We start from the raw sequence: 26,658 nt of genomic DNA on the forward strand, positions 1-26,658 counted from the left end.
CACGGCCTCCTGGTTGAGGGCAGGAGAGGTGGATGACAAGCATGTACGTAATTCTGGGCAGTGACAAATAGAGCCTGCTAGAGAAGGTGTTCCTAGAGTTGGGGGCACTAGTCTAGCTGGTTCTGGAAGGCCTCTCTGAGGAAGTGACATCTGAGAAGCCGAGGAGGAGCCGGCCTTGGGAACAGCGAGTGTAAAGACAAAAGAACATGAGTGCAGCATGGAGCCAAACCCACCCACCCCCGTCATGGCTGATTTCAGACAGGGAACCACCGCTCTGATATGAGGCCTTGGAGGGAAAGCACATGGGACAGTGTCCTCAGGGTCCCTGACCCCTGGCACCGGCTGCATGGATGTCTGTCCCCTCCACTCTCCCTCCAGGGCTCTGTGGCCCCTCAAAGCCACATTCTGTGTCTTTTTCACCTCTCCCATCCTCAGCACCTTTCTGCACAAGACCCAGCTCAAAGAAGGTGCCGGATACATGTTTGCTGAACGAACAAACCCTGGAAGGCCCTGCTAACCAAATCCTGAGGTCCAGCAGGGAGTACGTGTGAGGACAAACCCAAGGAAATCCTCCCTTGTTCTACAAGGAGTCACTTGATGGAGTCTGTGGCTCCAATGGGTGGTAGAAGCAGAAAAGACAAAGGGATTCCAGAAGGTGGGAGGAGGGGTCGCCTACACAATTGGAAAATTTCACAAAGTCCAGATTTCAAGCTATTTTTAAAATATCTGAAGCTCTGGCAACCCCAAGCCTGCATATTCCCATGGCAACGCCAGCTGGTGCTGAGCACCGCTGCCCCCTTCAGACTGGACATGCGCTGTGCACTTCTCCGAGCACCTAGCCCACCTAGCCCACCCCATTCATTCACATCACCTGGCCCCGTGGGCACCTGCATCGGCCAGCCCTGGTTTAAGACATTTCATGAGCAGAAAGCAGTGCCAGGGACATGGGGACTGAGACATCTGCTGCTTCATCCTGTAGCCAGGGGGTCCCCTCCCTCAGGTTCTTGGAGCAGTCATCCAGTGTGGGGGTTTACAGATCAACAGACCTCCATTCTCTGTGCGGGGTTCAGGTGGCAGGTGGGCCCGGGGAACTCCAGGCCATGCCCCAGAGGTGAGAGATACAGTTCCTGACGTGCACCAGCAGGGGGCGCCACTGGGGCCTGCCCTGGGCTGGGGATTCCAGTTGCTCAAGCACAGTCCCTCCGCCACCCTGGGAGCTGTGTCCCTGACCTTTCCTACTTGGGGTGACAGCTGCCCCTGACCTTTCCTACTTGGGGTGACGGCTGTGCCCCAGCCTGCCTGGCAACATGATGGGCTCGGCAGTGACTGGCTGGGCCAGGATAAACTCCAGGTGCCCAAGGACAACCTCAAGAGCTCCCCCCTCCACCGACGCCTGGAAACCCTTCCAACCTGTGACCCCCAGGGCGAAAGGGCACCCCTCGTGGGCTCCCTTCTCCTAGCAACCTTTCCTCTTCCTCTTCTTCTGGGACTGCTCGGGCTTCCTGAAGCCCGTTCCCTCGGGACTGACCCTCAAATTCAGCACTGCGTGCTTGGCACTGTGTTCAGGGTTTTATATACTTTATATAAATCCCAACAATCCTATAAGGTAGGTATTAATCCTCATTTTACAAGTGGGAAAACTAAAGCTTAACCAGGAGACACGACCTGCCCAAGATTCCGATTCAAGCATGTAGGAACCCTCTTCCTTGGATGGCCTTGCTCCTGTGAAGGAAATTTTAGAATAAATGAAAGGAAAGGAAGGGCTGATTAGGGCTTGAGGGCAGAGGACAATCCCTTGTCCAGGACCATACAGGCCACCTATTCTGTTAAGAGCTACCCAAGGACAGGGACTGAATCTGGGGCCCCTAAGCCAATGATGAAGCCCTAGGAATAGCTCTTGGCCTTTGGGAATTCACTGAACATCTCTCCACGCCCACCTAGGCACATAGTCTGAGCCCCAGGACACCCCCACACATGCTGCGGCTTCTGACTTGAAGCCATGATGGGTTAGTGAGGAGGCAGGCAGGCAGCTGCACCTGGAGGGTTCGAATGGCCCCCCAGCTGAATGGGACCCTTATGAGGGGCAAGAGACCCAGACTGCACACGGTGAGTTTAGGCACCACAGAGCATGACTCCACTGGTGAGCCACAGCCTCGAGATCTTCCCCACTTCCACCTGCACAGGGACAGAGAAGCCCAGAGAATCATCAGCCCCTCTGAGACTATCACAGCTATGTGTGTCCCAGCCCCTGGGACCAAGGCCTCCACCAGGGTGGGAAGAAAGTTCTGTCCACACTGCTTATCCAACTCACCTCCCATTTCCCCAAAAGTGCCTGCACTCACACCCCTGGGTCTGCGGGTCCCTCCCCATTCGACCTCCGAATCATCCAACCCAGTGTAAAAAATACCACCTTCTCTGGGCAACCCACCGTAATCTGATCCATCAAACCCAGTCACTCTTTCCCACTCTGGAAAGGACTAGAACCGCATGGACTTCTCCCATGGTGTTGAGGCCAATCTCCTGGGTGCTGTAATTGTTGCTGCGCTGCTATTTTCTCTGACAAGCAGACAGGAGGGTAGAGAAGACACCCTAGCTCCTAGCTTGGGGCCTCATACATACAAGGCATGAGGCACATTGGAAGGATGGAGGGGTGGATGAATAGACAGACGGAGGGACGGACGGACAGACAGATGGAGAGATGAACAAACCAATGAACAGGTGAGTGGGTAGGAGAGTGGATGACCCACAGAGAGTTTAGCATGGTCCCCGTAATTGGCCAGGACACCCAGACTCCACCCTGCTCCCTCAGAGTAAGATTTGCCTGTTTCACTTGTCGTGGTGCATCCTCTGCTTCAACTAATTGAGGATTTAGAAAGACAGCACTGTGCGGAGAAGCTCGGGAAGCCGAGGGTCAGATGTGTGCTCCTTCCTTCACTGAACCTTGGTCTCCCTGCGTGTAAGGTGAGGACGTTGGACTTGACCTTGATGAACCCTTGGGCCCTTCCAGCTGAAGACACATGCCTGTGCTGGGGCCCAGCGGGGATGGGGGCCACCGACTGAGCTCAGTGCAGCTAAAAGGACACCGGGAAGGGGTCAGACAAAAGATGCAGGGATGAAAGAGAAAAAGAAAGAAGGGAGAAGGAAGGGAGGGGGAGGGAGGAAAAGAAAATGACACTTCCATATCCCAAGCTAAGAGTGCACTTGGCAGGTAAGATTTCCCATATGTAACATTTCTTTAAAAAAAAAGTTGATTTCCACATATTCGATGGCAGAAGTGGTGGATCCTCTAATATAACAGAAATGCCTCTGGCAGAGTGGGCCGGGGGCAGAAGATGCCAAAGGAAAGGGTGAGCCAGGGTGGGCGGGGGTGACGAAGGGGCCGCTTTCTCTCCAACTTCTTTCCCACTTTAGCCAGACCACCTCCTCTCACATCTGCTTTGTATATTGATCTTACAAACCCAATATATTGTTTGAATAAAAAATTTCTGGAGCGTGTGTGTGTGTGTGTGTGTGTGTGTGTGTGTAAGCCACTTAACTAATGGAGAGAAATGAGAGGCCCAGAGGGAGGTGATTTGCCCAAGGTCATATAGCAAGTGCATGACACAATCCCCGCAGGCCTAAGAGAACTCCTTAGGTCAGATACCGTGAATCCAAGCATATGCACTGGGGGCTGGGGCCGCCCCTGGCTGGGCTTGCACATCTATACTCTGGCTCACCTCCATCGGCCTCCACGGGAAGTCACCAGGCTCCTTTAAACAACATTCCACTAGGACAGGAACAGACGGATAACCCATGCCCAATTAAGCATCAGAAAATCTCACAGGGGGCGAATGCCCAGAACAGGGGGGCTCAAGCGGCGGCTCAGCTCTCTGCAAGCCTCACAGTCGAAAACCTTCCTAAAACAACCCCTTGGCTGCATCGGAGCATAATTTAATCTTCCTTTGATGACTCCGGATCTCGCCCTGCCTCAGGCCACTCTGAGAACATCAATTACTGCTGGGCCCAGGTGGGGAGCAGAGCCCCAGTGGCTGACCCCGCCTGGGAGGGGGGGCTGGTGAGGGGCTGGGAGAGACTTCAGGGGGCGGAGGCCAGCCTGAGCCAGGGAGCTGGACGCTGCCTGGGTGGAGAAGGGGGCCGAGGGGGAAAATGGGAAGCCCCCTCTCCAACCAAGAATGGGAGCCCTAGGTGGGCCCCTCCTGAGCTCCTGGAGCAGATGGGATGGGGCAGCTCCCCAGAGTCCCTGCAGGTAGAACCAGAGAGGTAAAGGCAGGCAGGAGTGACATTGAAAGCCCACCGAGGTGACCTTGCTAAGGGAGAGACAGTGTAGCACAGTGGCCCCTTGGCTCACACTGCCCCTGCCCTCCCTGGCTGGGAGACCATGAGCAAGTTACTTAACCTCTCTGTTCCTTAGTCTCCTAATTTACAAAGTTTAGAATAGTAACGGGGCTGCCGTGAGGTTACCTGAGCCTCCTGTTGGCTGCTAAAGAATGAGGGTTAGACCACAGTCCCTGAGGAGGAAAGGTCTGGAAGAACATACATCAGAAAGCACACGGGGTTGGCTGTCAGGTGAGGCTGGATATTTGGTTTTGTTTGGCCTATTTATGTTCCCCATGTTTTATGCAAGAAAAACATTATTATGGAATTAAAATAATTCAGAGAAAGAACAAAACACGAGAGACCATGATTTGTCCCCAAAGGGACACAGCTGATCAGAAGAGGAGCCTGTCCATGGAGAGTGGAGATGGAAGGGGGCTGTTCCCCTGAGCCTGAGACTCAGACAGGGGAGCCCTGGCTGCCCAGGAGCCCAGCGGATGATAGCCCTGAGCCCTCAGGGACAGACACCTGAGACATTTTCAGCTGGACCTTCCCTGCCATTTCCCAAGAGACAAGTCTCCAGGCCCCTTCTTGGGAGGCACCAGGCAGGGGAAGTGGTGCCCAGAAGAATGTCTTCGGCCCACACGTACACAACACCCCTCTCAGAGATATTCTGAGCTCTGGGCCCACACACCATCCTCACAGAGATGACCCTGGGTCCTCAGGACTCAGACCGGACCCCCTCCCAGACTTGCCTCAGGCCAGCCTGCCCCGACCACCTACCTACCCCTCCGTCTGGCCAGCAACCCTGCTAGGCTCAGCCACACCACCACCCAGCCTTTGCTGAGGCAGCCCATTGAAGAAAGCGTGCGTCCGCGGCACCCTCCCTTGCTGGCACCATTAATTCTCAAAAGAAAGTCAAACATTAGCCTGGGGAACTTAGTGCCTTATATAAGTCCCCCTGGGGAAGGCACAAACATAGCTTGTTGGAGCAGAGCTGCCCAAATACAGCAGCTGCTGCCGGACCCTGGGACAGACAAAGGGCTTCAGCCACATTCCACCACATTCCACCACCAGCTCCAGCGGAGGGAGCCGGGCCCAGCTACCAGGTGAGGAGGAACCGGGACCCCCGCCCAAGCCCCGGCCCCCATAGGCCCCTGAGAAGCTCCCAAGGTCTGGCCTTGCTTCCTTACTGCGACTGCCCGGGTCCCTTATGCCCTTTGGGACCCCCCTGGGCCCTTTCTGCTGCCCCAGCCCCAAAAGCCAGGAAGCTCTGGGCTTGGGGAGACCTCCCCAGCAGGCAATCTGGGCTCTGCTAAGCCTGTGTGTCTGCCCAGGGTGAGCAGGGGCCTCCCCACCTCCCCCACCATCTGGCCCCTGTTGCCAATGGCCACAACCAGGCCCCTGGGTCCCAGCTGTGGGGCCTGCACCACCCCATGCACGCAGCATGTGCGAGCAGCCTCACAGAGCACATGCACACTCACTCACACACACTCACACACAGACACACGCCCAAGCTCACAGCTGCGCCTTACACTCCAGCCTCAAAACACACATCACAGCAGACACCCCTGTGCACACACACCTGGACACACACCACACCAGTGGCCCCATGCCTCGACAGGCCGCTGGGTATGTCCTCCTGTATCCCCGTGTGGCCACACACACCTGAGCCCCACACCCGTACACAGGTATGCACTTGCTGTGCTCACGCTACACCTGGCCCACCCTCCCACGGTGTTTCCACACCTACCCACTTATCGGCACAGAACCACGTGCATACTTGCCTCTCCCTGGCCAGGTGCCTTGCCTGCAGCTCTGGCTCATCCTGAACTGTACCATGGCCTTCTCTGAGCTCATGGACCGAGTGGGCAGCAAGGGCCCCTTCCAGTTCCTGAACACGATCTTGCTCAGCCTCCCAATCCTCGGCCTGGCCAACCACTACCTGCTGCAGATCTTCACAGCTACCACGCCGGACCACCACTGTCGCCCGCCCCCTAATGCCTCCACAGGACCCTGGGTGCTCCCCAAGGGCCTGAATGGGAAGGCTGAGAAGTGCCTCCGTTTCATCGATCCGCCCAACGCCACCGTGCCCAACGACACCCAAGGGGCCACCGAGCCGTGCCTGGACGGCTGGGCCTATGACCTCAGCACCGCGGACTCCATTGTGACTGAGGTATGCCCAGAGGCAGCCCTTCTTCCTCCACTCACAGCACGAAACCCACACCCTGCCGCGCTCAGGGACGGGAGAAGAGGCTAGGCTCTAGTCTCCCTAGGACTGGGGCCTGAGGACAGGGCACTGGGCAGGCAGAGAGGAAGGACCTGGGTGCAGATGCAAATGAACCAGAAAGTTCAGTTTTGTCCCGTTTAGAGTTGTCAGCGTTTCCTCAACACGCAGCCCATCCCATGACAGGCACAGTGCTAAGCTCTGAGGACACAAAAATGCACTGTCCCCACTACCACGGGGTCCACAGCCCTGCGGGATGAAAGGACCACATAAAGAAATGTGAAATTACAACTTCCAAGTACTTAGGGCTGTGACCTTAGACTAGGGCCACTTAGGGCTGGGTGTGGGGGCGGGGGGGGTGGTCAGGCCAGGAGGCAATTTCCCTGAAGAAGTGGCCCTCGAACTGAGATAGTTTGAACTTCGAGAGTTCGCCAAGCAACAAGGAAAAGGAAGGAAATTCCATCTTGTTGGAAGGTCCCAAGAACGGAGGGTGTGTGGAGGAGGGACCAGTGCACCCCCCAAGCCCCCAGAGTTACTCATGGGTTCACCTGCCATGTGTTCAGCCCTTTACTTATCTCCTGATTCTTCCACCTGCCGTCCCTGGGACCGACAGAAGTAAATCTGACCCTCGGATGAACTGACAGGCCAGTCAGGAGACCACGGTCGGGGAGACAGGAGGGGGAGGAAGAACCAGGAATGGGCATTTAGGGAGGATCTGCAATCCGCCAGGCACATTTTGGCGCCTTGCAGACGTTGTGATTCTCACAGCGATATCCCTTCGAATGTGATGTTAGCTCCTTTTACAGATCAAAAAGAACAAAACTCAGAGAAGGGAAGTGAGGGTCCGGTATCACACAGCTGGTCAGTTTTGGAACTGGGATTTAAGGCGAACGCCCCTAAGAGGCACAGAGGGGGATAGATGTTTACAGCAGTTGGAAGGAGGAAAGAGGGATGAACCACAGGATTCTAGGGAGGCTTCCCGGAGGAGGCGTGGCATCTGAGCTGGGAACAGAGAGGCCACTGGTCTTCATTCTCCCCTCAGGGACCATGAGTCCCTCGGGATGTTGCTTCTGCCCCATTAGGAGAGCTGCATTTCCAAGTGTTTACCCTGCCCCAGGGCTGCGCTGGGCATGCTTGAGGGTGAGGGCTCTTGGAATTCCAGGCGACAGCACCCAGAGCCTGGTTCCACAACTTTCCCAGGATTTCCTAAGCTTAGGACCTGGCAGAGGTGGCATTTGAACCCAAGACTCTCTATGTTCCTAGTCTGTATAACTGTTTTTCGTGTGTTTCATGGATATTTATTTATACATAAAGCACATACTACGTGCCAGGCCCTTGTTCTAAGCGCTTTAGAAATATTAACACTTTTAACCTTGCTGACAACACTGTAAGGTAGTTAGTATTATAAGCTCATTTTTTCAGATGGGACTGGAGAACCGAAGCATGGAGGTTAAGGAGCTCGTTCGAGTTCGCACCACGAGCAAAGGGGCAGATTCAGGATCTGAGCAGAGGCATCTAGCCCTAGAGTCAGCTCTGAACTATGACACTCGCTGACTCTCATACCCCTGGATTATATTATAGTTGCTTCTTGTCCTCGTGCCAAGCTCAGTGCCCGAAATGCAGCAAACGAACATTTACTAACAACTACACGCCTACTATTGAGGACAAAGAGTCATAATCTATCTGCTCCCCGCCTACCCTCCAGGAACTCCCCTCTAATGAGAGACAGAGCCACCCCTCAGGGACCGCTGGTGCTGTGATGCAACACACAAGCTTCCTGAGGCAGAGACCTGCAGCTGCTTTGCTGTATCCCCAGCAGCTAGAACAGAGCCTGGCCCAGAGGAGGCACTCCACGAAATCAGTATTTATGGAGTGAATGGATAGGAGCTTTATACCCTCAGAGTGCTCTGGGAGCCCAGGGTCGGGGCATCTAACCAGCCTGGAGGGGGGCCCAAGGGGGTCATTTGGAGTCAACAATGCCGCACTGGGTGTGACAAGGGAGACAGGGAGCAGGCAGGTTGAAGTGGGCAAGCGTGCCCCAGGCCAAAGCAACAGCGTTGGAGGGCAGAGGGGGCAAATGCATGGTTACAGGAGCAGGATGAGAACAAAACAGTCAGGACTGCGAGAGACAGGGGAATCCTGGAGGGGCGAGCCGTGGAACGCGGAGGCCACCAGACCCCGGGCTGGAGAAGAGGGGGGCTCGGCTTGGAAGCTAAGGGGAGGGTGTAGCCTCTGTCCCAAGACAATAGAGAGCCATCGAAGGGTGTTGAGCAGGAGTGTGGTGCGTTCAGATCACCCTCCAGGGATGGTACCTCTTACTGCAGGGTAGAGAGTGGCTGGTGGAGAGTTCTAGTCCAGGGGCAGGGAGACAGGTTAGCAGGTTGCCACTGGGATCCGGAAATGAGGATGAGTGGAAGGGACAGTGGGAATAGACACCAGAGAGTTTAGGGAGTCAGAATCCATGGGACTTGGGGACCCAACTGACATGCAGATGAAGGACAGGGAGGGAGTCAAAGATGTCTCAATACCTATAAAGTTTCCAAATGTATGAGTGACTTGCTGTATACCTGGCCCCTGGGAAATTGGAGAGGAGGAGTGAAAGCCACCATCCCTGTCCTCTGAAAACACAGAAGCTAGCTGGAGAGACAACAATGGTGCAGGGAGCAGTGACATAAGCGTCATCCCTACCCCTTACTGTGTGCTTGCCCCATGCCTGATGGCTCTAAGCATCTGGCTCTTATTAACTCCTTCAATCCTCACAACAACCCTAAGGCTAACACCTTAATTGTCCCATTTGTACAGAGGAGGAAATGAAGGCACAGGTCCCTGGCCCCCTGGCCTACGGCCCCACCATGTTTCATCAAAGGTGGAGCTGGAGGTAAAGCCGGGCAATCAGGCTCCTTAAGACTAAGCCCACCTACAGTCGATCCCTCTGACCAAGCACCCTGTGGCCCCAGGAGGCCGGCGGCTTCCTCCAGCGCAGGGAAGGTGTCTCTCCAACTCATCCTTTTTTTTTTTTAAGATTGATTTATTTATCTTGAAAGAGAGAGAATGATTGGGAGGCACAGAGGGAGAAAGAGAGAGAATCTCAAGCACACCCTGTGCTGAGTGCAGAGCCCAACACGGGGCTCGATCTCACCACCCTGAGATCATGACCGGAGCCGAAACCAAGAGTTAGGCGTTTAACCGACTGCACCACCCAGGTGCCCCTCCAACCCATCTTTTTCATCCCTGGGCCAGGGGCATAGTAAGTGCTCAGCTAATGCTGAATGAAAGCTGTGTCCCTGTCAGAGGCCAACAGGTGGGACTCAGACCCTGCTGACTGCTGGAAAGTGGCTTCCCCTCCAGGGAGCCTGGCCAAGAACAGAGGTTGCAGGTCTTGTACTTGGTCAAGCGTCATTTCACATCTGTGTCATGCAAGTTCCCAGACACCATTCCAGCACTTGCGGGGCGGGGGGTGGGGGTGGGGGGGGGCGGGATCCGCATCCCAACAAACACAGGGATTCACCGGTCCTCAGGGTACTGTACCCTTTCCTGGGTCAGGCGTGGGGGTCAGGACCCATGCAAGGGGTCCCTGCCCAGCCAGGAAAGTGTCTGTGGCCAGAGCCAGTGAGGCACTGGTTACCAGCACAGCAATTTTTCTGTTTCCGGCTGTATTGGGGGCAAATCTGTGCTCCAACTGCTTGGGGTGGGGCAAGCAGGGTTCAGGTCCCCATGAGGCTGGGGTAAAACAGTGGCTCGGCCTTACCTAGAGGTGGGTCGCTGGAGCGGGGGCAGGGTCTGGATGTGCCAGCCCCAAGGCAGAGGTTGGTAATAGAGGTGCGCGGCATCTGGCAACCAACTCAGTCCAGGTGACCCCAGTTAGCAGAGGCCAGGGGCCACCCCCCAAGATGGACCTCGTGTGATCGTGAGCCAGGGTCAAGCAGCAGAATTCATATCCTGACTCTGCCCTTTACTAGGAATGTCATGAGGCTAGAAGTCTTGGTTTGCTCATCCGTAAAAGTGAGGAAGAGAGCAAGGGTGAACCCGACAGGAGACCATGCAAGGACCGCATGGGCACAGGGCCCCTGCAGAGCATTCAGCTAATGTCAGCAGCTGCTGGGGCTGTTGTTGTCACTATTATGGCTAATAGACGTGTCCTGAGGTTAGACGGGTCGTCCCCACCAGAAGAGTAGGGGGACCCCCAGGAAAAGGGGAATCAGCTGTCACGGCCCTTCCCAGTTCACCTGGGCCCCCATAACTTTGCCATACTCCACAGCTTGCACCTAGCCCTCCCCTCATGGAAACGACAAGCCTGGGTGCAGGTCCCAGCTCCACCCCCACAGCCCGTGACCTGGGGTGTCAGCCCTCCTCTCCACTTCTGTCTCCACATCTGTAGAACAGGATAATAAGGAACTTCCCTCCAAAGGAGGAGGCACAGGTGGGAGGACCACGCTGTGAGTGAGCACAGCACAGGGTCCTGCCAGAGTGGAGAGAGTCTCCCTCCCCCTCTGATCCCCTAAGCTTTCCTGGCAGAGGCGACCACACATTCCTTTCTCTGAGTTCAACAGAGATAATGTTGGAATTTTTCAGAAAGAGCTTTACTAGGAAATTAAGAGGAAACAAAGGCCTTTCTTTCAAGTCTGGAAAGTGTGGGGAGCATGGATTGTGGGTTCTGGGTCCCCTGGAGAGGAGCTGTAGCCCACAGCTCCCACACCACTGAACCTCAGCCCTGTGGGTGCCCAGCTCAGTCTGAGGGTCCAAGTGGGCTTGGATGCACAAGCCGGTCCCCCAAGGCCCCTCCAATTCTTCTCTGGCCTTGAGCTTTCCTGTCCTGTCTCCAGGGCCTGAAGGGCTGGCACCATGACGAGAACAAGGACATGATGACAAGTATAAAAGCAGAGAGGAACACACACTGAATCTAGCGATAGTGTAACCCGACTAAAACTGCAGACCCCATGTGGCCCAGCCTGTGCATCGAGTCAAAGAAACAAAAGCCACATTCTCAACACCTTTGAGACCAACCGAGCTTCAGTTATAGCTTTTCTTAACAAGGCCTTCTCAAGGGCTTTTACAGCTAACCACAAAAAAGCATGCCCAAAATGTCTCTAGGTATCTTTCCTTTCCCCCAGAATTCTAGGATGCCTTTAAAAAAATCTCTCCAGTTCTCTCTATGTCTGGTTCCCTCATGGCCAGGCGGAGGGAAATCCCTTTCCCAATCCCCTTCCCATTACCACCTACCAAACCCACAGGTATTTCAAACATGCAGTAATCACACAGTGTATCTGTTTCCTAGAATTTCCATAACAGAGTACCATAAACAGGGTGGCTTAAAACAATAGAAATCTATTGTCTCACAGTTCTAGAGACTAGAAGTCCAAAATCAAGGTATAGGGGTGCTCTCTCCCAAGGCTCTAGGGAGGAATCTTTTCTTGCCTCTTCCAATTTCTCGGGGTTGTCTGTGATCTTTGGCTTCCCTTGGCTTATCCATGCATCCCTCCAGTCTCTGCCTCCAATGTCTCATGGTGTTCTCCCTATGTGTCTGTATCTTCTCTTCTTACAAGAGCACCAGTCATATTGGGTGAAGGGCCCAGACCTACCCCAATATGACCTCATCCTAACTAATTGTATCTGCCACATTGCTATTTTCAAATAAGGTCACATGCTGAGGTACTAGCGGTCAGGACTTCAACCTGTCTTTTCAGGGGATACAATTCAACCCATAGCAGTTGCATGTCCCAGATGTGAGCCCCATGGATTTGTGTTGATCGGCAGGGCAACACTGGCCACAGTTTTATCATCAGCTTCAATGAGATTTATTAACCATGAAATCTCTGGGAGCAACTAAGAGTGCATTTGAAATCCAAGATTTTTTTTTAAAGATTTATTTATTTATTTTGAGGGAGTGAAAATGAGAGAGAGAGAGAGTACATGAGAGGGGGGAGGGTCAGAGGGAGAAGCAGGCTCCTCGCCGAGCAGGGAGCCCGATGCGGGACTTGATCCCGGGACTCCAGGATCATGACCTGAGCCGAAGACAGTCACTTCACCAACTGAGCCACCCAGGCGCCCCTTTGAAATCCAAGATTTTTAAAATATCTAACCACAAAGCAGTTCTTCCAAGCTTTAAACCCTCATTTTACCATCCCCTAGTAGACAGTTTGCCATAGAAGTTTTTCCAGTGTGATTGTGAAGTTTTTCCAGTCCTTCTTGCTAACATGTGGTTATAGATCCTATATATATAAGACATCCTGACATACGCTCATTCTGGCAAAGCAAAACTGTCCTCCATGCAGTATCTGGAATGTGGACCCCATGACCTCTCCTTTAGACATCAGCGTATCTTAACCACTAAGGTTCTCCATTTCTCTGTTCTTTCTATGGAATGCTCATTCCTTCAATCCCACAAGTATTTACTGAGTGCCTACTACGTGCCAGGCACTGTTCTAAGCAATGGAAGTACAGTTGCAAACAAAACAGATGAAACACTCTACCCTCATCAAGATGATAATCTTTAGGGAAAAACAAACACACAAATGTAGACAGCAGGGAGTTACAATTTTAAATAGGGTGGTCAAGGAGGTTCTTGTTGAGAAGATCTCAAGGAGGTGAAGGAGCAAGCCAAGTGGCTATCTGGGGGAAGAACTTTCCAGGCCAAGGAAATACCGTATGTCAAGACTTTGAGGTGCCTGACATGCTTAAGGAGCAGCAAGAAGACCAACTACAGTAGAGTCCATGGGGGAGATAGTAGTAACAAAAGAGAGCAGAGAGGTAACAGGAATGAATCTGCTCATTCTGCAGGGATTTATGGGTCATTATAAGGATTTGGGCATGTTTTAAACATGAGTCAAAGCCCATTCTAGAAATGGTATTTCCTGTACATTGCTGAAATTTCAAGTAGAAACTGGCTTGTGACCATTATTCTAATGCATACCTCACGGCAAGTAGTTTATAGAAACTAGGACCTGGCAGATCCGGTCTCAGACAGTGGAGAAGGGTAACAGCCTTAAACTAATCCAAATGGGTCTGACACTGACCCTCTCAGGATCCAAGCAGAATGATTTCTTGAGGTACTAAATAACATGGAGGCTATGGGGTGGGGGGGAATCAAATTTCCATTTGCAACTTCTTGTGGGATGTATCAGGAGAGGCCATGTTGCCATAACAAAAGAGTCAACGGTAATTCAATGGCCTGCAGGGCATAGAAGTGGTTCTCTTTCTCGTGCAATAGTTCTAAGGTGGGAATCTCGTATTTATGGGTGATTCTGCCCCATAGAGTCCTTCAGGGACCCAGACTGACAGCAGCTTCGCCATCTTCAACACAGGGCTTCCTGAGTTGTTCTAGTTGTCACCATTCCCATCAACAGCAAGGGAAAAGGCATTCAAGTCCAGACCAAGGCTTCTCTCTTAATCAAATGAGATGGAAGTAACAAGCATTTCTTCCGCTCACATTGCACCATCAAGAACAACATGACCCTACTCAGCTACTGGGTCACCTGGGAAATGTGCTGTTTACTGTGGAAGGGGGAGGGGGCATGAATGAATTTAGGTGGACAGGGGGTCTTTACTTTAGATTTTCCTAAAGGAGCTTTCCACAGCATGCCACAATGTACCAGAAGTCTCTCTAGACACTCTCTGGTGTACTCCTCCTCACACCCCCTCACTTCCTCCTTCACCCTTTACCCTCCCCTCATGCCACACACATACTGGGCAGGCTCCCGTCTCAGCCAGAAGAGCCCACTGGGTTTGCTGGCCATGCTGGGCCACCCGGAGGCAGCCAGAGCACCTGGAGTCTTCATCCACTCCATCCCCCTCACTTCCAGCAGGGGACGTGGAAAGAGCTCCCTGGGATGTAAGGTTCTTCCCCCACACTGTTTCACTTCCAAAACATTCTTGTGGGGCATTTCTAGTTAATAAAATTCTCCACTTCATTACACAAGTAGTTCAGGACAGCTAGACAAAGGGTGCGTGTTGGGGATTAGCAGGAGATTAGGCCAGACAGGTAAGGCAAGGGCCAGAGCATGAGGGCTTTATAAATCTGTGTTAACAGAGCTTTCTCTTTACCCAAAAGGCAGGAGGAAGCCAGTGAGTGCTTTAGGCAAGACAGGAACCTGACCTGAGTGGAGTTTTAGAAAGCCATTCGTGTTAGCAGGGGAAGCATGGATAAGAGGAACTGAAATCGAAGGCTGGGAGACCTGTCTGAAGATCGTCACAATAATCATCAGCAGGCCTCAGTCACCTTATCTGTAGCATGTGGATGATGCTGACAGTCATGCCCCAGCATAAGGTTGTCGTGGGGACTGAAGAAGTTAAAGCTTGGGAAATGCTCTGTTATAGCAGGGCCTGGTGCACAGTAAGCCCTCCATAAAAATCGGCCGTTATTATTAACCTTGCACTAAGATAGCAGTGGAAATCGAAGAATCCAGATTCCAGAAATATTCAGAAGTTAGAAACTGGAGGATGGAGTGGTGGTGCACTGGAGAAGGATGAGGTAAAGGAGGGGCTCCCAGCCACTGAGATGGAGGAGTGGATGACAAGTCTTGTTGAATCTGAGGTGACCGTGAGACATCATCCAGGTAGAATTTCCAAGAAGGCAGCTGAATTGACTGGTCTCCAGGCCAGAAGAGAGGTTGGGTTGAAGATATGGATTGGAGTCTTCCTCATAAAATAAAAATTGAAGCCATAGGAGCAGGTGACGTTTCCTCAGGAAAGTGGATAAAAAGAGAGGAAGATCCAGAAAGAGCCCTGGGGAATCTTTAAGGGATAGAGAGAAAGGAGCCCATGGAGGAAGAAGAGGAGTGGTAAATAGAGAGAGGAAGACCAGGGGGAGGGAGAGGTCAGCATCAGCAACGTCAAGGGCTGCCGAAAGTCAGGGCAGGGCAGGCTACAGAAGGTTCCAGTGGGCTTAGTGAAAAAGACAGCACGGGTGGCTCTGGAGAGCACAGTGTCGGTGGAGTGGCAGGGGCGGACTTGAGCAATGAGCAGGAGATGGGACCAGGGTGACAGCAAGTATAGCTTCTCATTCAAGAGATTCAGCTTTGAAGGGAAGGGGGAAACAAAGTGAATGTGGACCGGAAGGAGTTTCCAAGAAGGAGAGATCTGAGACAAAGACATAGGATGTGGGATGGAGCGAGGTGTCAACCATAGAACAGTGTCCCCGTGGAGGAGAGGGAGAGACCTAGGCTGCAGACCGGCCCTGACCTTGCCTGGGGCGCAGGCAAGCTTGGAGGGGACGAGGGCAGGAGTTGAGAACAGACCTGGAAGTGACAAGCTAAGCAGATTCTACAAGCCTCTGACAGGAGCTGCACTCTGGAGAGGAACTGTTACTACACACCACGAGTCAGGGACCCAAAGAGCCACAGGCAGACCAAGGAGCCCCGGGCCCGGTTGAACGCAGAACGGGGCCTGGGAGTGGGGTCCAGGCTCAGGGAAGTCGGGTGAGGGCTCCAGGATCAGGCGGGCACTGTGGGGCTCAGGCTGAGCATGGCTGGGAGGGCCAGTCTGGACCGACAGGCTGGCACGACCTTTCTGCTGTGCAGTGGGACTTGGTGTGTGAGTCCAGAAGACTGAAGGAGGTGGCCCAGTCTGTCTTCATGGCGGGTACACTGATTGGAGGGATCGTGCTAGGAGACCTGTCAGACAGGTGAGACCGGGGAGCTTCCAGAGGGGAGGCACAACCTATAGGGACATCCCACCTCACTCTGACCACCTATGCACCGCCCCCAAAGAGGCAAAGAGCTGGGGGAGGCAGGAAGTACTATCCCTGCTCTGTGGCCTTGGGCAAGTCCCAGTCCCTTTTGGGGCACAGCCTTCTCCCTGCCCCAAAGGCCCCTCCCAACTTGAGTCTTCCCACCTCCTCAGACCCTGGGGGAAAGCCTCGAGGTTTTCAGACACCGCATAGTGGCCTGTGTGGCCATGGAGGTGGGGTGCTTGGACTGTTTAGAGATGGGAAGTCCCTTGACCTCTGCTCACTCCGCTAAGCTGAGGATAGAGGCCAATCACTCATTAACTTGAACCTATAACTGCAAATCTGTCAACAAAATAGCAATTACCAGTTAGGCTCTGTCTAAAGAGGGAAATGCATGCCCTGCCTAGCCCTTTGGGAGGTGGTCCGACCCTTTGCCCCAAGACCTGCAGAGTCACTGTCTCAGCTAGCTCACTGTGACCAACCTGGTCCTTCCTCTCCTTTGAGCTCCAGGTTTGGCCGCAAGCCCATCCTGACCTGCAGCTACCTGCTGTTGGCAGCCAGTGGTTCGGGTGCAGCCTTCAGCCCCAACGTCTCCATCTACATGGTCTTCCGCTTCCTGTGTGGCTGGAGCATCTCAGGCATTGTCCTGAGCACCGTGATCTTGAGTGAGCCATAGAGGGAAGAGGCAGGGGAACAGGAGTTTGAGGGACCCCAGCCTGAAGCCAAGGGCCTGGCTCAATACAGGTTCCCTGTGATCTTGGTCACATAACGTGCCGCCCCTCTCAGGATCTCAGAGGCCCCCTCTGAGCATAACGACAACAGCAATCAATACTGAGGACCCCACCCCCTCCCCGGGCCTGACACTCTGCCGGGGACATGATCCCATTCAGTCCACACACAAGGAGGCGACACTGTTGTCCTAATTTTACAGATAAGGACACTGAGGCAAAAGAAGGGAAGTCATTTGCCTCTGGAAAGACAGTCAAGAGGGTGGGCTTGGGGGTGGGGTTCCTGGCTGGCTCAGTTGATAGAGCATGTGACACGATCTCGGGGTTGTGAGTTCGAGCCCCATGTTAGGTATAGAGATTACTTAAAAATAATTTTTAAAAAATCTTAAAAATAAAAGTGTGGGCTTGGAAGTCAGATAGACCTAAGTTTGAGTCCTACTTTCTTGAGGCTTAGTCACAGCATCCGTAAAATGGGGGCGATGAACCCTTAGGATCAAGGTCAGATCAAGTAGCTGATGGGGGGTGGGCGGGCAGGAGCCCCTTCATGGGGAGGTGGCCCAGGGCCCAGCACAATCTTAATCTGGTCCTTGGGCTCCTCCTGCAGATGTCGAGTGCCTGTCCATCCAGATGCGGGCCATCATGTCAACTTTAACGGGTTACTTCTATACCTGTGGCCAGTTCATTCTGCCCGGCCTGGCCTATGCCATCCCCCAGTGGCGCTGGCTACAGTTAACCGTGTCCATTCCCTTCTTCGCCTTCTTCCTGTTGTCCTGGTATGTGGCCCTCTCCTCTTCATCTCCCTCCTTACGTGCCCGCCGGAGCCAAACGGGGAGCCCAAATCTGACCACTCAGGACACCTCTGTCCCAGAGTCAGGAAGGGCATTCCAAGGAGGAGGAGTTAGTACACAAAGATGTGCTGCAAGAGCAGGTGTCTGGGGGGCATTCACGGGAGGAAGGGACTAAGTTGAGAGGCAGGGCACGGAACCAGACTGTGGAGAACACAGAAAGCCAAAGAGCCTCAGCTTCGTGTGGAGGGACAGAGAATGCCTCCGAATGTGTCTGCAGTGTGGAAAGCCTGACCAAGCTTCTGTTGGTGGCACAGGAAAGACCCAAGGAGGTGGGGATGAGAGAGAGAAGGGACATGACTGTGGGGGCAGGAGGAGCCTCTGGGACAAGTCTGAGAGGCATTTTGAAGGACAAATCCACAGGGTTTGGGGACTTCTAGATTTGAGGTATAAAGGAAAGGAAAGCCCAAACCGGGGGACCTGGGAGAATCGAGGTGTCTGGGTCAGAGACCCCAAATAGGTCAAGAGCTCACCATCATCACGTCAAACCTAAGGACACATTGAAAACAGGAACTGAATCTCCGAAATGTAATTTGGTTTTTTCGTTTTTTGTTTTTTAAGTAGGCTCCATGCTGGGCGTGGAACCCAGTGCAGAGCTTGAACTCATGACCCTGAGATCAAGATCTGAGCTGAGATCAAGAATCGGATGCTTAAACTGACTCAGAGTGACACTTTACTCAGCACTTACTATGTGCAAGGCCCTGTTCTAAGCATCCACCTAAATCATTCCAATCCTCATGGCATCTCTGTGTGAAGGAGGCATCATTGTCCCACTTGACCAATGAGAGAACTGAGGTTCAGAGAAGTCAAGCCATCCCCCAGGGTTACACAAAAAGACACAGAACTGGAATGGGCTTCCATTTGAAAATGAGAATAGAATCTTCTAGAGGGGTCTGGACAATCTTGCAAAAAGGGAGGTGGTCAGAGGGTCCAGGGTAGAGCTAGGGAATGTTCAGAGCCTGGGATGGGAGCAGACAAGGAGCAGAGATTGGGGAAGAAAATAAGGCAGAGGGTCAACGGGGAACTGTCGAGAGTGCAAGCCCCTTCCCCCTGGAACTTGGGACAAGCCTCACCCACTCTGAGCCTCAAGATTTCCCAAGGCAAAATGAAGATAATAATGCCCATCACCCAGGGTCATGGGTGCCTGGTCCACGGGAAGGCTCACTGACTGGGAGCCACTATTCTTAATCTCAGGGAGAAGAGGATGGAGTCCAGGCCCTGGGTGCCTGTGGAGGCCACAGCCACAGCTGACCACAAAATATCATTCCTTTCTCCCCACACCTCCTCCCCCTCTGTTCCTCTTTGCCTAGTGACACTTAGGGTCTGCTCAGAGCGAACCAAGCCCAAAAGTACAGCCTGGAGGTGGGGAAAGTGAGGTTAGCTGCCCGCTCGCCAATCCCAGGACCTCATGCTGTGCACCTACTACAGCAGAATTGGTCCTCTGCCCCAAACCCATCCCCTAGGCCATAACCCTAACCTGAGCCACCTTCTCAAGCTGCCCCAGGACTGCAACCCTGCTCCTTCTTCACCCCAGGAGGCGGCCCAAGGAAGGATGGAGAGGTGGATATACAGGATCATCCAGCTATCTAGCCTTGAACATGCCGTCCCTTCCCCAGGATCCACCTGCCTTGGTCTAGGCCCAAGGCTCCTAGCTAAGGAAGACACTCAACGGTAACAAGTAGCCCAGGTAGGGGGCAGAGGGAAGGCTCTTCTGGAAGGGGAAGAAGAGAATGCTAGAATTTGTGCTGGCAGCAGGCAGTCCAGGTGCAAAGCTTGGCCAAGTTTAAATTCCGTGAAATCTGCAGTAAAACAGCTCGGGTTTCTGGACCTCCTACCCCTGGGTCCTGTTGATGTTGATGTTCTTCCGGTCCCTCAAAAAAGGTTCTGGCATGAGGGGAGTCACTGTGACTTGGTTTTGGCACCCAGGTGGATACCAGAGTCTGTACGCTGGATGGTCCTCTCTGGAAAATTCTCAAAGGCCCTGAAAATACTCCGGCAGATAGCTGCCCTCAATGGCAAGAAGGAAGAAGGAAAAAAACTCAGCGTGGAGGTAGGAGCCGAGAGGGATTGTAGTCTGGAGCAGGAACCCTCCTCTCACCTCTGTTTCCCTGCTCACAAGCCAACATCACATCCAATGCCCCAAGCAAAGTCCTCTAGAGATTCCTGCACCTCCTTTCCTTCTTCCTCCTGCTGACCAGCTGGTCACTAATGGCACCCCTCTCTTTCCTCTTCCCCAAGGAGCTCAAATTGATCATGCAGAAGGAGATCTCCTTGGCCAAGGCCAAGTACAGCATAGTTGACCTGTTCCGGACACCCAACATGCGCCGTGTGACCTGTTGTCTTTCTCTGGCCTGGTAACCCACCACCCCTCGCTGCCCACACCCTGGCACCTCTGCAGAACAGGGGTGATGAACAAGGCTTCTGGCAGTTTCCCCTAAGGGGAAGGCCTAGGGCACCTGCAAGAGGAGTCAAGAGATTCCCTCCCTGGGCTACCCCAGCCCAGCCCCAACCCTGGAACTAAATCTCCTGTGTACCTGCCACACACCTAGTTCCGGCCATTGGGGTCTGCTTCCTTGTCAGGTCACACCCACCCCACCCACAAGGCAAATGCTCCAAACCCCTTCCCAGCTCACAGCTCACATCCCTGCCATGGCAATTTCCCCATTCTACGCCTCTCTGTCACTGCCCCCACTGGCCCAGCTCTGCCCTCTGGGACCCCACAGAGCAAGGCTGCCCCTCACGCTTCTCCGAGTCTTCTCTTCTGTTTGACATTCTACAGCTCCTGCAAAGCTCTTTCTGTGACCTGGTTCTGAGACCCTTCTTTATCCCTGCGTGAATAGGGTCCAATATGTCCAGGGACTTCAAAAGGGATCCCAGGATTCTGAGAGGGAAATGGGAGGCATCTGACCCAGGTGCACCACTTGACGCTCACCTCTCCCATTCTAGATGTTAAACTATTACCCAACCAAGAGAGATCATTTACTACCTCCTTGGGTCTCCCAAAGTCCTGCCAGTCCTGATAGTCTCTGGAGTCAATTATGTTGATCTTTGCCACCACACCCTAGACCATGCCCATGTCAGAAAGAGCCAATCCATCCCAGCACTGAGCCCAGACACAATTTCAGAGGGCTCAAAACAGCTCTCCAGCAGCCCGTACTGATCAGCTGCAGCTGGGATAAGAAATGAAACTATTCATCATCCTTATGACCCAATGACCAGTTTGGGGAGAGACCCCAGTCTGGCTGCAGGTGTCAATCAATCACTCTCTTCCCCTCAGGTTTTCCACCGGTTTTGGCTACTACAGTCTGGCTATGGGTGTGGAAGAATTTGGAGTCAACCTCTACATCCTCCAGCTCATCTTTGGTGGGGTCGACATCCCAGCCAAGTTCATCACTGTCCTCTCTATAAACTATCTAGGCCGACACGTCACCCAGGCCAGTTCTCTACTCCTGGCAGGAGGGTCCATCTTGGCTATCATCTTTGTGCCCTCAGGTGAGAAGCCAGGGCTAAGCCAGAGCCCAACGTGTCCATGGGCATCACAGGCTGCCACAGGCTGGGAAGTGGCACGCCTAGGACCCCAATTCTGCTGGCTCTGCCCCTAATTCTCTGTGTTACCTTGAGCAGGTCCCTGCACTCTCTGGGGCTCACATATCCCATCTAGAAAATGACTCAGTTGGGCTAGATGATATCAAAGCTCCTTTCCAGATCTGACTCAGCCTGGGCAAAGTACGGTGGTATCTGGCCAGTGTGGGGGATTGCTCAGGGATCGGGCATGGCCTGGTGACATCGCTACAGAAGACGAGCTGGCATGGAAAAACCACAGAGCTCAGTGCTCAGGGAAGACCCCACAGCCTACTCCCACCACGACCTTGGAAAAGCCACTTTTATATAGATGTTTGTGTGTTGATAGATACACCCATATCCTTCCAAAGGAACTTGAGCTATTTTAGGACAAGCATATATACAACAAAATATGGGAGTAGGTAATGAGAGCCAGGGAAAAGCACAAAGGCAGCAGGACAGGCTGCAAAGCACTAGAAATAGCAGAAGGACTATTACTCAGCTTTAAATTTAGATCTGAGCTTTCCAGCAGCCAAAGCAAAAAGGGAGACAAAGTCCGCTGAGGAAGAAGAACATTTAGGTGCTTCTGAGCCCGAGGCCCATCACCTTTTCTTCCCACTGCAGACTTGCAGACCCTGAGGACAGTACTGGCTGTGTTTGGGAAGGGCTGCCTGTCCAGCTCCTTCAGCTGCCTATTCCTCTACACGACCGAGCTATACCCCACAGTCATCCGGTAGGTGCTGGGCTCGGGGCTAGCCCAGCCAAAGGATACGGGGTCAGGTGGGATTGTGACATCCTCCTGCCCCCGCCCAGACCTGTCCTTTAAGAACCACGCACAGGTTGCCAATCCCTGCTCTGGACTCTCCCAAGGCAAACAGGTATGGGCATAAGCAACTTGTGGACCCGTGCAGGAAGCATGTCAGCCCCGCTGGTGAAAATCACAGGGGAGTTGCAGCCCTTCATCCCCAGTATTATATTTGGGACCGTCACCCTCCTTGGAGGCAGTGCTGCCTACTTCCTGCCTGAGACCCTCAATCGGCCCTTGCCAGAGACTATCCAAGACATGGAAACCTGGTCAGTCCCTTGCCTCTGGTCCCACTGGAACTCCTCATTGGGGAAGCAGGTCCAGACCCAGGGCTTTTCCTGAGATCTCTTTCCCTAGGTCGTGGCGGGCAAAAAAACCAAAGCAGGAACCAGAAGCAGAAAAAGCATCCCAGAGGATCCCTCTGCAGTCTTGTGGACCGGGCCTGGACCCCAGCTGAGGGCAACAGAACGCCCTTCCCCTGCCCTCCAGGAATGAATCTTAGCCAGGTCTTCGCCTGCCTCTGGGCTCTTGAGGGCACCTTGGGGGGACCCTGAGCAGGTCCATGCTCCAGCCTAAAGGTTTGGCCACAGGCCTTCCCATGCCCCACCCTTGTCCTCATCTGCCCTCAGCCCCCGTCTTGCCATTCTTCTGTCCAGCCCTTCCCCACTTGCCACCTTCCCCCATTGTTCCAACCCTCCTTGCCCTGAGGCTCCCTGGCTCAACCCTAAACAAAGACAGCTTCCCTTTCTTGCTCCCCACCCCTTTCTTTGATGGGAGGGTTCAATAAATGGCAATGAACTCAAGCCACACTGCTCAGGAATGGGGGTGGCAGGGAGAAGGGGGCAGGCCACCACACGGATGTGTGCGCTACACAACCATCACCGGGACTTGTGTGTCGCATGCAGGGATGGGCACACGGGTGCATAGAGGCTGGGCTGCTGGGAACCTGTGTGCGCACGTGTGAGCACGCAGAGCTGCGTATACACCAAGCCTGCTCAGGCTGTGACAACAACATGCCACAGACAGACCACTTAAACAACAAATGCTTCTTCCTCCCAGTTCTGGACGCTGGGAAGTTCGAGATCGAGGTGCTAGCAGACTGAGTTTCTGGTGGGAGCCCTCCCCGCCTGCCTTGCAAACAGCGACCTTCTCATTGTGTCCTCACTTGGCAGGGAGAGCACAAGAAAAGCAAGGTTTCTGCTGTCTCTTCTTCGGAGGACACTAATTCCACCATGACACCCCACCCTCATGACCTCATCTATCCCCAGTTACCTTCCAAAGGCCCCACCTCCAATTGCCATCACACTGGAAGTTAGAGCATCAACATACAAATTGGGTGAGGACGCAATAGTCCATAGCAAGTCCGGTGCTTGGAAATACCCTGTGTGCACGATGCTGTGTGTGCACGTATGTGTCCCAGCATGCGCATGAGCAGAGGATGAGACAAGCCCAGAGCTGCTGCAGACGGAAGCCTGCGCTGCTCCAGTCCCAATCTGATCCACCTGCTTGCCCCAGGTCTCCAATGACGTCCCAGGCCCGTGCCACCAGACAGCTCTGTGTCCTATTTAAGTGAGAAAACCACAGCCATAGCCGAAGGCCACCAATGTCACCCCATGTGCCCCGATTTCCCTTCAATCCCAGCAGAAAGTCCATCCTCCCACCGGGGCTCTGCATCCAGCCCCTCCGGAAAGCAGCCTTCGGATGTCTTCCCCCTCAGGTCTCCTCCACCCATTTGCTCTCTCCTGGCTCATTTCTCATTACCAGTCAGATAAGCTCTCGCCTCTTCTATCTTAACGAAAACCAACCAAACCAACCAGTTCCCCTTGGAGTCATATCTCCCAGCAGGGGCCACACTGTCTCGAAATTTCTCCCCTTTGCAACTAAACTTTATAAAGGAGCTGGGTGCCTCCCTGGCTTGTACCTTCTAACCTCATACATCTTCAAACAGCACTCTGGCTCTCCCCCCTTCCCCAAGAGAGCTGTCACATACAGCGCTCAGCACCCCCAGTGCTGAACCCACAGGTCGTTTTCAATTTGTGTTACTTGGCCTCTCAGCTGACTTTGGTCCTACTGGCCTCGCCCCCTTTCCCGGTTTCTGAGATGCCAGGGGCATGAAGCTCCCTCCCATACAGCAGCTGCTCTTTCAGCATCTCCTGGAGGGTTTCCTGTAAATGCTACAAAACATGCCTGTCCTGCCCCCACCCCTTCCTCAAAGGTCAACATCCCCAGAACCTGCCAACTGAACAGTTACATGACCTCTAGGTCTGGTCATGACTGACTGGACCAGAGGCCCTCCTGATCCAAGTTTTGTTCATCATGTATTCCCTCCTGGGCTGGGAATCTGAGTCACAGAGGTTCTAGTCCATGCCTTGGCCCTTGTCCTGGGAAGGCAAGTTAGCATGAGGGTGGGCTGGCCCCGATGCCGGTGGGTCAGAGAAAGCCGGTTGCAGAGAAAGAACAAAGCAAAGGGCACAGAGAAAGGAAGAACCAAAGACACAGGGGCCCAGACAAAAAGACTCAGTGAGACTATTCACATTGATTCTTAATGGATTCCAGGTCCTCCTCAGCCCTGGATATATTTTCTGACCCTGAGCTCAAGAAAATATCCTGAATTCTCTGAATAGCTTTTGTTTTGTTTAAGCTAAACTCAAGAGTTTCCAAACCAAACAATTCCAAAAGCAGCTCTTCTCCCTGTATCATCTCCTGAACACTGACCTTCCCCAGAGTTCCTTCCTAAGACCCCTTCCTCAAATATTCTTTACCAGCACTGTCCAGTGGAACCAAACCACTTATATAATTTAAAATTCCTAGTAGCTAGTTCTTAAAAAGAGGTAAAATTAATTTTAAGTATGTACATATGAAAATAATTTATTTAACCCAAAATATCCATATATTACCATTTCAACATGTAATCAACATAAAGATTATCAATAAAGATATTTTACAGCCTTTAATTCATCATAAGTCTTCAGAATCTGGTGTGCATTGTACCCTAATAACACATCTAAGTTGGGAATCAAGAGAGCCGAGTTCTAGATGGGCTTGCTGTGTGATCAAGGACAAATCCATTGCCTACTCTGGGCCTTGGTCTCCTTATCTGTACCATGAGAAGTTTTCATGTGAATGACAGCATTCGTCTTTGATTGTATGTGGTTCTGTGGCTCTTGGCCAATCAGAAGTCCCGGATTTGACCCCTTCTTGGTGAACATGGCCAGAACTGAAGTCCACATTCCAGTCAGTCCAGGGAGTCCAACTCTGAGTATTTAATGACCCAGAATGTCCCTAAGGGATAGTTCTCATTCTGCCAATCATTCGCTATGGTAGCATTTCCATCCAGAAACCCTCCATGAGCTGGGAGGCTGGTGGGAAGTATCCTTACTAGCCAGATGATCCCAGGAGCCAACCACAATTTAGTCCCTGGAGCCTCCAGTTGAAACTTTTCCAGGCTCAGCCTGGCTTGGAGCTAGTCAGGCACTAGGGAGGGGGCTCTTCTCAAAGGCAAAGCTGGGCACATGCTCAGAAAGGGAGGGTGCTTGTAGAGACCATCTCCCCCACTGCCCTCAACACTCCTCCCACGCCCCCACGAGGGCACCAAGTCCTGGCAGGAGATTGGCCCCAGAGGCCCCAGCTGTTTGTCCAGCTGTCCTCACATCCCCAGGCCACAAGGCTCTTATATACCTTGGCCTGGAGAATGTTGTCAGGCATCTGGACACCCACTGGGTCCCAGCCCAGAACCAACATTCAGGGGGTGGGGGTGGGGGGGAGCTGGGCTGAGTTACATCCCTCTCTGAGCCTCCCTATTCTCTTCTGTACATAATGAGACTGGATGAGCCCTAAGGCCTCTTTAGCTGGGCAGTGCACACCTCTAAATCAGCAGGAAACAATCTGGCTTTGAAGTTAGACAGAATAGATCTGAAGCAGTCTAAGACTTCATGTATCCCAGCACCTCAACAGACAGTAAACACCCTCCCAACTTAATACAAAAGTGTAGTTTGTGTAAACTGCACAACAATAGCAGGGCATCTTAAGTCCTCACAGGAGACGTTGGTAATACAACTGCTTCCCCTCAACAATATGACTTGGAGATTTATGCCTGGAAGAACTGAGAAATTCCCCCTCCCTTCATGGCCCTTTGCATCAGCTAATTCATACGGGGCCTGGCTACCTCCCATAAAACTCCAGAACCCTAACCATCCATGCTGTTTAGATATATGCCAAAGTATCTGATGAAGTGAGGTGGATGGACAGTCAATACAAGGCAGGTAACAGGGAGGGACAGCCAGAGACCCCAAATGGAAACACACCACAAAGAATAGCCTGGCATGAAACCTCAAACCAACAATCGAGTTAGAACATGGTGGAGAAGAATGTTGGCCTGTACCCAGAAAGGTTGGGGTCCTGATTTGAATCCTCCAGTGATAAAACTGGCTAGGTATGCCTGGGAAAGGAAAGGGCCACCATGCTTCAGAGTCCAGGCTACTCTGCTGTACTCCAGCAGAACGTGCAAACATTTT

At 53.0% G+C, this 26,658-nt stretch overlaps 1 protein-coding gene across 1 annotated transcript; it reads left to right on the forward strand.

Moving 5' to 3' along the window:
* The first annotated feature begins 6,154 nt into the window (after positions 1-6,154).
* On the forward strand, positions 6,155-22,601 carry SLC22A8 (solute carrier family 22 member 8). The gene is made up of 10 exons (XM_028118424.2): positions 6,155-6,490; positions 16,057-16,160; positions 16,716-16,870; positions 17,538-17,706; positions 19,705-19,828; positions 20,017-20,132; positions 21,056-21,270; positions 21,964-22,072; positions 22,210-22,413; positions 22,502-22,601. The coding sequence occupies exons 1-10, from the start codon at positions 6,155-6,157 to the stop codon at positions 22,599-22,601; spliced, it is 1,632 nt and encodes a 543-aa protein (XP_027974225.1).
* The last annotated feature ends 4,057 nt before the right edge of the window (positions 22,602-26,658 follow it).

Source organism: Eumetopias jubatus, unplaced genomic scaffold, assembly GCF_037043125.1.
Source record: "Eumetopias jubatus isolate StellerSeaLion01/CBP00866 unplaced genomic scaffold, mEumJub1_p1.0 scaffold_13, whole genome shotgun sequence".
NCBI lineage: Eukaryota > Metazoa > Chordata > Mammalia > Carnivora > Otariidae > Eumetopias > Eumetopias jubatus.